The sequence below is a fragment of the Pongo abelii genome, chromosome 19 (assembly GCF_028885655.2).
Source record: "Pongo abelii isolate AG06213 chromosome 19, NHGRI_mPonAbe1-v2.0_pri, whole genome shotgun sequence".
Taxonomy (NCBI): Eukaryota; Metazoa; Chordata; class Mammalia; order Primates; family Hominidae; genus Pongo; species Pongo abelii.
In genome coordinates, this window is record NC_072004.2 from 4,150,279 (window position 1) to 4,162,031 (window position 11,753).

General features: G+C 49.7%; 1 protein-coding gene across 3 annotated transcripts in view; it reads right to left on the bottom strand.

The window, feature by feature from the left end:
* Positions 1-8,031, bottom strand: part of UBE2G1 (ubiquitin conjugating enzyme E2 G1) — a 94,973-nt gene extending 86,942 nt beyond the window's left edge. The window contains exons 1-2 of one of the 3 annotated variants that reach the window (XM_054535387.2): positions 7,144-7,283; positions 1,454-1,505 (exon numbers count right to left, since the gene is read on the bottom strand). In XM_054535387.2, the coding sequence (XP_054391362.1) occupies positions 1,454-1,472 (19 nt within the window). In that variant the 5' untranslated portion in view covers positions 1,473-1,505; positions 7,144-7,283. Of the gene's footprint in view, positions 1-1,453; positions 1,506-7,143; positions 7,284-7,628 lie in introns of those variants that run through there. The other 2 variants (XM_054535388.2, XM_054535386.2) reach the window with 2 other exon arrangements.
* Between the last annotated feature and the right edge of the window lie 3,722 nt (positions 8,032-11,753).

Sequence of the window (11,753 nt, forward strand, 5' to 3'; positions counted from 1 at the left end):
TTTCATGATGTCCACTTTACTAATATTTCCTTTTATGGCTCATGCTTTTGGCATCAAGTTGAAAAAGAACTCTTAGGCCAGGCGCGTGGCTCACGCCTGTAATCCCAGCACTTTGGGAGGCTGAGGCAGGCAGATCACCTGAGGTCAGGAGTTCAAGGCCAGCCTGACCAACATGGAGAAACCCTGTCTCTATTAAAAATACAAAATTAGCCAGGTGTGGTGGCCCATGCCTGTAATCTCCGCTACTCGGGAGGCTGCAGTGGGAGAACTGCTTGAACCCGGGAGGCAAGAAGTTGCGGTGAGCCGAGATCGTGCCACTGCACTTCAGCCTGGGCAACAAGAGCGAAACTCCATCTCAAAAAAAAAAAGGAAAAAGAACTCTTTGCCTAGCATTACTTTGTCTTAACATAGAAACCCTAGAAAATATATACCTTACATAAGAATATGATACTGTAATTAAAATGCATGTACATTCAAAAGCAAATGAAAAGTGTCTCCTGACATGAAGAACTTTTTTAAAAATTCCTATTTGATAAACTTACTTAAAAGCAATCTTGTTTTACAAGATTAAAGCAAACAAACAACAAACAGCTGCCAGGTAAAAATTAAAGGTCTTTGTTTTTTGTATTTTTAACATATCCCTAGCCAATAGAAGAGTAAATAAGAAAAGCTAAAGGAAAAAAAGCAAAGATACAGCAATAGCAGTTTTTCTAAGTCACTGGACATGGGTATAAAGGTTAAATAAAAGGTAAAATAAAATATTTCCACTTACAAAAATTAACTTGTTGCAAATCTAGAACATAACTTTATAAAAAGAGGTATACATCTCTACAGCAACAGCAATACATTACAGTATTTCTTCCAGAAGTTTCTATGAGGGCCAGAATCTATCAATGGAACAGCACTGATAAAAACTTCTGATTAGACCGGGCGCGGTGGCGCACGCCTGTAATCCCAACACTTTGGGAGGCCAAGGTGGGCCAAGGAGACCATCCTGGCCAACATGGTGAAACTCCATCTCTACTAAAAATACAAAAATGATCCAGGGGTGGTGGCGTGCGCCTATAGTCCCAGCTACTCAGAAGGCTGAGGCAGGAGAATCACTTGAACCCGGGAGGCAGAGGCTGCAGTGAGCCAAGATCTCGCTACTACACTCCAGCCTGGGTGACAGAACGAGGCTCCATCTCAAAAAAAAAAAAAAAAAAAAAAAAAAACTTCTGATTAACTCAAATTAGCCCAATACTATCTTGCACTAGGGGGAAAAAGTTTAGAATGTTTTATTGTAACATTTAAATATCTTATTTCCTGGAACTACATTTTATTCTTTATCATTTATCTGTTTATACTAATAATTCATATTCATTACCAAAACTTGGAAAATGTTTGCTTTTTCTGATTTGTACTTTTCTATACCTGAAATGCTGTTAACCATATAAAACTACACTATGTTTACCTTGCCAGAGTGTTTCCATAAGCCCACACTTCCTTCTCTGAAAAGTTATTTCCTACAAACCAATGAAAGGTAACATTAGACATACCCTTAGAGGTCATCTAAATTCTAACAAAAATTTAAATCTAAAAAAAGGTTTCAATAATTAAGAAATGCCAAATTATTTATCCTAAATCAAACTGATCTCATTAAAAGAGTGCTTAATTAATACTTTACTTGCTTAAAGCAAAGGAATGCCCACGCTATACCCTCCCACCAACAAAAAAATTGTACTGAAGTACCCAAGGCCAAAAGAGGCAAAGGACTGAAACTCATCTTGACAGTGCAATCGAACATTCTTCACCTGAGAAAAGGAAGTCAAAAGGCAACAATATAATGATAGTCACTGGATTATCAGATTTTCCACCCTAGATCCACTCTATTAAATAATGATAAATGCACCTAATTTCACAACTATATGTGGAAATATCACAACACATAATGTGTATTAACAAACTATATAATAAAACTGGCCCAGCGCAGTGGCTCATGCCTGTAATCCCAGCACTTTGGGAGGCTGAGGCGGGCAGATCACCTGAGACTGGGAGTTCAAGACCAGCCTGACCAACATGGAGAAACCCCGTCTCTACTAAAAATACAAAATTAGCCGGGTGTGGTGGCACACGCCTGTAATCCCAGCTACTCAGGAGGCTGAGGCAGGAGAATCACTCGAACCTGGGGAGGCGGAGGTTGTGGTGAGCCTAGATTATGCCATTGCACTACAGCCTGGGCAACAAGAGTGAAGCTCCGTCTCAAAAAATATACATATATGCAATAGACGGGCTGGGCGCAGTGGCTCACGCCTGTAAATCCCACCACTTTGGTAGGCCAAGGTGGACAGATCACCTGAGGTCAGGAGTTCAAGATCAGCCTGGCAACCACGGTGAAACTCTGTCTCTACTAAAAATACAAAAATTAGCCAGGCGTGGTGGTGGACACCTGTAATCTCAGCTACTTGGAAGGCTAAAGCAGGAGAATCACTTGAACTCAGGAGGCGGAGGTTGCAGTGAACCAAGATCGCATCACTGCACTCCAGACTGGGCGACAGAACAAGATTCTGTGTTGGGGAAAAAAAAAAATGCAGTAGAGGCCAGGCATGGTGGCTCATGCCAGTAATCCCAGCACTTTGGGAGGCCAAGGCGGGCAGATCACTTGAGGTCAGGAGTTAAAGACCAGCCTGGCCAACATGGTGAAACTGCATCTCCACTAAAAATACAAAAATTAGCTGGGCGTGGTGGCCGGCACCTGTAAGCCCAGCTACTACAGAGACTGAGGCAAGATAATCCCTTGAATCCAGGAGGCAGAGATTGCAGTGAGCTGAGATTATACCACTACACTCCAGCCTGGATGACAGAGTGAGACTCCATCTCAAAAAAATAAAAATAAAATAAAATAAATATATAACGTACTCAGCACAGTTTCTGGTACATGTTAGTCCTCAGTAAACGTTAGCCTATATAAACATACATACAAGAACCTCTCTGAAAAGACACATTTGTCAGCCAAGAATGATGGCTCATGCCTGTAATTCCAGCACTTTCGTAGGCCGAGGCGGGTGAATCACCAGAGGTCAGGAGTTCAAGACCAGCCTGGCCAACATGGCAAAAACCCCGTCTCTACTAAAAATACAAAAAATTAGCTGGGCATCGTGGCACGCACCTGTAATCCCAGCTACTTGGGAGGCTGAGGCACAAGAATCGCTTGAACCTGGGAGGCAGAGGTTGCAATTAGCAGAGATCGTGCCACTACACTCCAGCCTGGGCCACTGCACTCCAGCCTGGGCGATAGAGCAAGACTGTCTCAAAAAAAAAAAAAAAAAAAAAAAAAGACATATATTTGTCAATGATGGGTTGCTTCCACAAAAAGAACTTATGGCCAGAGTGAAAAGACTATGTTTTTTGGACTCTCTGCATTTTTAACCAATGCTTATAATACCTTTTCAAAAGATAAAATGTTTTAAAAGTATCTCTTGTGCTGAGGGATTTCTTAGTGTTTAACATAAGGCACCGCAAAACGTGAATTGCCACCGCTGAATTTGCAAAGGAGTAAGTCATAGTCTACTAATATCCACAGAGAAATACACAACCTATCTGATTTCATGAATCTGTTAGGCGTCTTTATTTGCTTAACAATTAGCTATAATGGTCTTCTCTGAAACATTTTAACTCAGTAATCTTCAATCTGGGATGATTTTGTCCCGCAGGAGACATCTGGCAATGGAGACATTTATGGTTGTCACAGCTAAGGGAGTATGCTACTGGCACCCAGTGGGTGAAGGCCACGAATGCTGCTGAACGTTCTATCATGCACAGAACAGGCCCTACAACAATACTCAACCCAAAACGTCAGTAGCGCCAAGACTGAGAAACTCCACAACCCAAGGAACCATTTTGTTCAATTCTGAAAGTAACCAGGTTCTTCATTAAGTTATCAACAAAACATACCCGATATATTCTACCAAGTAATTAATTTAAATCCTTAAGGATTGACAGACTAGAGGTTCAATAAATGTAGCCATTGTTGTTTTAAGTTTTCGGAAATTTTATACAAAAATTAGCCTGGCGTGGTAGTACACGCCTGTAATCTCAGCTACTGGGGGCCGGAGGGGGCAGCAGAATCGCTTGAACCTGGGAGGCGGAGGTTGCAGTGAACTGAGATTATGTCACTGCGCTCCAGTCTGGGTGAAAGGTGGTGGTGGCTCACACTTGTAATCCCAGCACTTTGGGAGGCCGAGGTGGGTGGATCACCTGAAGTCAGGAGTTCGAGACCAGCCTGGCCAACATGGTGAAACCCTGTCTCTACTAAAAATACAAAAATTGGCCAGACACAGTGGCGGGCTTCTGTAATCCCAGTAACTCTGAGGCTGAGGCAGGAGAATCACTTGAACCCAGAGGCGGAAGTTGTTGTGAGCCAAGATCTCGCCACTGCACCCCAGTTTGGGCAACAAAGTAAAACTCTGTCTCAAAAATAAAATAAAACAAGGCTTTTATTTCACTGTGTGTAGTTATCAAATCTTTCCAATAAATTTGATATGTTTACATTTCAATTAAAATTCATTTGCCTTGCCCTACTACTTTGTACATTTTGAGCATGTTAATTAACATGCTTCAAATTTTTAAAAAAATATTAAAAACAATCCCATTGTTTCTGATCAAGAAGGCAGGAAAACGTAAATCTGCAGCTAAGTAACTTTACAACAAGGCCTGAAAAAATACAAATTAAATTGTTCTCTCCTCTATCTTAAACTGTATTTTAGTATGCCCCATCAGAAAGTCAATCATTAAGAAAGAGCTTTGGGACGTTTTATCAATATTTGCTATATACATTGTCAAAAAAAAGAGTGCAAAACGGAACCAAGTGACCATCAAAATCTAGAGCTGGTTCACAAACGGATAAGAAATCCTTTCACACACTGCTGCTGCTGACATTGTTATATCTTATTTTACTTTCTTAGTAATGCAAAACTTCTTTCACACCTTTTAAATGTTTATCTTTTCCATTATGTAAGAATTCACAGAGGCCGGCCCGGTGGCTCACGCCTGTAATCCCAGCACTTTGGGAGGCCGAAACGGGCGGATCACGAGGTCAGGAGATCGAGACCATCCTGGCTAACACGGTGAAACCCTGTCTCTACTAAAAATACAAAAAATTAGCCGGGCGTGGTGGCGGGAGCCTGTAGTCCCAGCTACTCGGGAAGCTGAGGCAGGGGAATGGCGTGAACCCGGGAGGCGGAGCTTGCAGTGAGCCGAGATCATGCCACTGCACTTCAGCTGGGCGACAGAGCAAGACTCTGTCTCAAAAAAAAAAAAAAAAAAAAAAAAAAAGATGCAGACGGGCACGGTGGCTCACGCCTGTAATCCCAACACTTTGGGAGGCTCAGGCGGGCGGATCACCAGGTCAGGAGTTCAAGACCAGCCTGGCCAGCACGGTAAACTCCCGTCTCTACTAAAAATACAAAAAATTAGCCGAGCTTGGTGGCGTGCGCCTGTAATCCCAGCTACTCGGGAGGCTGAGGCAGGAGAATCACTTGAACCCAAGAGGCGGAGGTTGCAGTGAGCCGAGATCACGCAACTGCACTCCAGCCTGGGTGATAGAGTGAGACTCTGCCTCAAAAAAAAAAAAAAAAAAAAAAAAAAAGCAATAAAGTTCTTTTTTTTTTTTTTTGACGGAGTCTCGCTCTGTCGCCCAGGCTGGAGTGCAGTGGCGCCATCTCCGCACACTGCAAGCTCCGCCTCTTGGGTTCACGCCACTCTCCTGCCTCAGCCTCCCGATTAGCTGGGACTACAGGCGCCCGCCACCACGCCCGGCTAATTTTTTGTATTTTTAGTAGAGACAGGGTTTCACCGTGTTAGCCAGGATGGTCTCTGTCTCCTGACCTCGTGATCCGCCCGCCTCGGCCTCCCAAAGTGCTGGGATTACAGGCGTGAGCCACCGCGCCCGGCCCTTCTTTTTTTTGAAGAGTTTCGCTCTGTTGCCCAGGCTGGAATGCAATGGCGCGATCTCAGCTCATTGCAACGATGCCTCCCGCGTTCAAGCAATTCTCCGGCCTCAGCTTCCAGAGTAGCTGGGATGACAGGCGCCCTCCGCCACGCCCGAATAATTTTTTGTATTTTAGTAGTGACGGGGGTTTCACCACTTTGGCCAGGCTGGCCTTGAACTCCTGTCCTAAGGTGATCCGCCCACCTGGGCCTCCCGAAGTGCTGGGATTACAGGCGTGAGCCACCGCGCCCAGCCTCAGTGCTTTTCCAGTACATAATTTTGATGAGTATCCTGTAGTATCCTTAGAACTTCTCCATTCACTACAAGCTAACTCCCCCTGAGCATCTAGAACTTTAATACTTGTCCAAACCTGCTTGCTCATGGTCTAATAATAAACCCAATTATACAATCTGTAAGAACCCCTGACAACCTTTTCCTTAAAAAGCCATAAAGGTGATTTAACGAACACCTCAAACTCTCAGTAAATGTATTTCAAAGACAGATTTCATCACTCTAGTCTTTGGCTTCTGCTGAGGGCTAGAGGCTACTGGTTTTAGAGTGGGTAGGGGGAAGATCGCTTGAACTGAGAATGACACACGCCGGGCGTTGTACAGAGCAGGGGTAAGTGCTGGTTCATTTCTCTTTAAATCTGGCAGCACGTGGGGCTGCATTGTGAAGCCACCAACCCGCCTCCCCCCTTCCACTCCGCACACGGACGTCTCCAGTGCGCATGCTCCGTGCACACAGTCCTAGCAGAGTAGGAGCCAACCCCCTAAAAAGTCAACCTGGAAGCCGCAAACGGCCGGAGGCCGGGACAATGGGGGAGGGGGGCCGCAGGCTCCTCGGGGAGGCCGACCCGGCCGCCGCCCCGGGCCAGAGCCTGCGGGCGCAGCTCCGGGGTTTGCGGGCCTGCGCAGCAGCCGGAATCGCGGCGAGCACAAAGCCCGGAGCCGGCCAGCGAGCGGCTCTCCCCGCGGCCCGCTCCTACCCTCCCCCAGCCGGGCGGCGCAGCCGGAGCCCGTGCCAGGCGGAGGCAGGCGAGGCGGCGATCCGCACCCCGCCAGGGTCTCCGGCACCCGCGCGCCCGCGTGGAGGCCGCCGAGGCCAGCGCTTTTGTTGTCGGCCCCAACTCCGCGGACCCAGCGCCGCCCGGGGAGAAGTTTTGTGCGCCTCACCTATCCCGCCAGGGCCGGTCCCTTCCGCCCGCCCTCGCCCCCCGCGGCTCAGACACCGAGCCTGGGACTCGCAGCCGCGCTGGGTCCGGACGCTCCAGCCGGCCCCGAAGGTCCGGCGGCCCCGGCAGCACCTGAGCCCGGGACCCGCCCCTCCAAGCTGGCGGCCCCGGCCTGGGGACCCGCACACAGCCCCTCCCCCGCAACGTCCTACAGAACGGTGGGGGAGGGGGCCTCCTCCTCCCCGACCCCCCGGTCGCCAGGCCCCGTCCCTGGGCCGGAGCTGGGTCGCGTCCCCGCCCCCAATGCCCTCCGAGAGCCGGGCGAGAACGGCTGGGCCCGGCCGGGACCGGAGCCTCGAGGTCCCCACCCTCGCAGGCCCGGGCCCCTTCGGCAGTGCCGCCGCTGGCCCGGGAGGAGAAGAGGGACTGGGCAGCGGCTGTCCGCGATCGCGGCCGGGCCCGGCGCCCCGCCGCCCGCCTGCTCACCTGCCAGCTGTCTTCGCAGTAGCAGTGCCGACTGCAGCTCCGTCATCCTCCCTGCCGAGGGCCCGGGCTGGCGCCGGGGCTTCCGAAGGGCTGGGGACAGGCTCTGGGGGCGGCTGGAGCGGGGTGTGCCGACGAACCCGGGCCCCGCGACCGGAGCGCCGGAGCCGAGGGAGGCCGGGCTGAGGCGGCGGGAGCGGCGCCTCGCTGCCGGCGCGAGTCCGCTCGCTTCAGCTCTTTTCACAGCGACTCACGCCCGGAAGGGGAGGGTGCCCGGGCTGCCGCGGCGCGCACTGGGACTTCGCTCGCCCGCTTCCCTCCTTCAACCCGCCCGTCGGCCCCACCGGTGCCTTCCCCCGCCACTGCCTCACTGCGCGCAGGGCCGCTCGGCGCAAGCGCGCTGAGACTGCCGACTTGGGAAGCGTCCCGCCTGCTAGCCCGACCCCTCGGCCTCCCGCCCCGCCCCCGGCGGCGGAACCCCGCCCCTTGAGCTCAGTTGTCCCGGCCGCCGCCATTTTGGGAAGGTCGACGCCCGGCTGCCAGCCCAAGCCTCCGCTGGTAGACGCCCCGCGGACGCCATGACAAAGAGGTCGCGGAGGGTCAAATACAGCCTCTGGATTGAAGCAGTGGATATAGGAGCGAAGAGGCCAGAAGAAGTAGTAGATGTCTAGTCCTTGGCGAGCGCCCAAAAGCCATCTAACACTGCCACATGGTGTGCGAAGTAGGAATTGTTAGAAAGCTGAAGTTAGTACTGGTGTGCCCCATTTTAACCAAACATCAAAATAGAGGCAATATATGATGATAATTCACTTTACATGAAGAGTGCACAAAAAAAGCCACCGCGTCCGGCCCTATTATTATTGAGCCACCGCGACCGGCCCTGTTATTATTATCATTTATGGACAGCAGTTCTCTCTGTCGCCCAGGCTGGAGTGCAGTGATCATAGCTCACTGCAGCTTGGAACTCCTGGGCTTAAGGGATCCTCCCATCTGAGTCTCCTTAGTATCTGGGATTACACGTACACACCACCATGCCCTGCTATTTTTTTATTTGCTTTATAGAGATGGGGGGTTTCGACGGGGCGCGGTGGCTAATGCCTGTAATCCCAGCACTTTGAGAGGCCGAGGTGGGCAGATCACCTGAGGTCACGAGTTCGAGACCAACCTGGCCAACATGGTGAAACCCGGTCTCTACTAAAAATACAAAAATTAGCCCTGCCTGGTGGCAGGCGCCTGTACTCCCAGCTACCAGGGAGGCTGAGAAAGGAGAATTGCTTGAACCTGGGAGGCAGAGGTTGCAGGGAGCCGAGATGGTGCCACTGCACTCCAGCCTGGCCGACAGAGAGGGACTCCGTCTCAAAAAAAAAAAAAGGGGGGGCGGCCAGAGGTCTCTCTGTGTTGCCCAGACTGTCTCAAACTCCTGGGTTCAAGCAGTCCTTCTAACTCCGCCTCCCAAAGTGTTAGGATTACAAGTGTGAACCACTGCCCCCTATCAAATAGACCAAAGGGACCATTTTGATGTTTCACTTTAACAAATCAAGGAAATTTACTTCTATTCCTAGTTTGTTACTTTCTTTTTTCTTTTTCTTTCTTTTTTTTTTTTTGAGACAAAGTCTTGTTCTATCGCCCAGGCTGGAGTGCAGTGGCGCGATCTTGGCCCACTGCAACGTCCGCCTCCCAGGTTCCCGGGTTAAAGCAATTCTCCTGTCTCAGACTCCTGAGTAGCTGGGACTACAGGTGCACGCCTCCAGGCCAGGCTAATTTTCTTTCGTATATTAGTAGAGATGGGGTTTTACCATGTTGCCCAGGCTGGTCTCGAACCCCTGAGCTCAGGCAATCCGCCTGCCTCAGCCTCCCAAAGTGCTAGGATTATAGGCAAGAGCCACTGTGCCCGGCCTATTCCTAGTTTCTTAAGATTTATTTTTTGTAAAAAAAAAAAAAAAAAAAAAAAGATTTATTTTTTGTAATAATTTCCAAATCTGGTGAAAGATCAGGGCTGGATAAAGGTTTGGAAATTGAACCTAATCCTTAAACAGTGGGAGGCCCCTGAAAAGTTTTAACTAGGAGTAGAAAAATAGCAGACTTGCATTTTGCTGTGGCTACAGAGAATAGATGAGGGAGGGCGGGTCAAGACCAGTGCCCTGCAGACTGTCGTGGCTCACATCTGTAATCCCAGCTCTTTGGAAACTCCACACAGGAGCATCACTTGAGGCCAAGAGTTAGAGACTAGCCTGGGCGACAGAGCAAGACCCTATCGCTACAAAAAAGTGTGTTTTGTTTTGTTTTGAAACAGAGCCTCCCTCTGTCGCCCAGGCTGGAGTACGGTGGCACAATCTCAGCTCACTGCAACCTCTGCCTCCCTGGTTCAAGTGATTCTCGTGCCTCAGCCTCCTGAGTGGCAGGGATTACAGGCCTGCGCCACCATGCCTGGAGAATTTTTGTATTTTCGGTAGAGACAGGGTTTCACCATGTTGGCCAGGCTGGTCTTGAACTCCTGGGCTCAAGTGATCCACCCGCCTCAGCCTCCTAAAGTGATGGAATTGCAGGCATGAGCCACTATGCCCAGCCCAAAATATTTTTTTAATAAACATTTTAAAATTTTAATAAAAATTTTTAAAGCCTGAAGACCCTTATGGAGATTGTGGCAGTAACTAAGACTTGGATTAAGGAGTGTCCATAAAAATATTTAGGCCTTGGTGGCCGGGCGAGGTGGCTCACATCTGTAATCCCAGCACTTTGGGAGGCCGAGGTGGGCAGATCACCTGAGGTCAGGAGTTCGAGGCCAGCCTGACCAACATGGAGAAACCCCATCTCTATTAAAAATACAAAATTAGGGCCTAGGGCAATGGTTCACTCCTGTAATCCTAGCACTTTGGGAGGCCAAGGCAGGTGGATCACCAGGTCAGGAGGTCAAGACCAGCCTCACCAACGTAGTGAAACCCCGTCTCTACTAAAAATACAAAAATTAGCTGGGCGTGGTGGCCAGCTAATAGTAGTCCCAGCTGCTTGGGAGGCTGAGGCAAGAGAATCTCTTGAACCCAGAAGGCGGAGGTTGCAGTGAGCCGAGATTGCACCACTGCACTCCAGCCTGGGCGACAGAGCGAGACTCTGTCTAAAAAAAAAAAAAAAAAAAAAAAAAGCAAAATTAGCCGGACGTGGTGGTGCATGCCTGTAATCTCAGCTACTTGGGAGGCTGAAGCAGGAGAATTGCTTGAACCCGGGAAGGGGAGGTTGCTGTGAGCTGAGATCGTGCCATTGCACTCCAGCCTGGGCAACAAGAGTGAAACTCTGTCTCAAAAAAAAACAAAAAACAAAAAAACAAAGAATATATAGGCCTTGGTGATCTATCGGATATAGGAAAGAGCGGGGAGCACCACAGGTGACTCTCCTGACCCGGGTGACTGGGTGCCATTGGTATGACAGACCAAGTCCGAGGAATGGGTCTCGCTTTGTTCGTTAGGCTGGTCTCAAACTGGTCTCAAGCGATCCTCCCGCCTTGGCCTCCCAGAGTGCTGGGATTACACGCATGAGCCACTGCACTGCATGGGCCCTATCGCTTTTGAGGTTAATGCCATCCAGCTGCAGCACTTGCCACTCCCCTTTGGTGCTGTGACCTGCAGACCCATTCATCACGGACTTTTCCTCCTGCCTCAGAGCCCTTCTCTTTATTCTACTCCAGCCCTCCACCTTGGGGACCTAATTACCCACGTGAATGACCCATCCGGTACCCCTGCCTCTCACCACTTGACTTCCTCTCCTTCCCTTCACACCAGCTGGCCTCTCCATGTTCCCGTAGGACAGTCTCGCCACCCAAGATTCCACCATACCCCAATACTTGGTTTCAAGCCACGCACCCTGACCACTATTCCTTATCCTTCCAGCTTACTAGCTTTAGTGTTCACACCACGCAGCTCTTCCACGTCAACAAGACCCCATTCTGTGTACTACTTTTTTTTTTCTTTTCTTTTTAAAACAGAGTCTTGCTCTGTCAGCCAGGCTGGAGTGCAGTGGTGCAATCTCGGCTCACTGCAGCCTCCGCCTCCTGGGTTCAAGTGATTCTCCTGCCTCAGCCTCCCGAGTAGCTGGGACTATAGGCGCGTGCCACCATGCCTGGCTAATTTTTTTTGT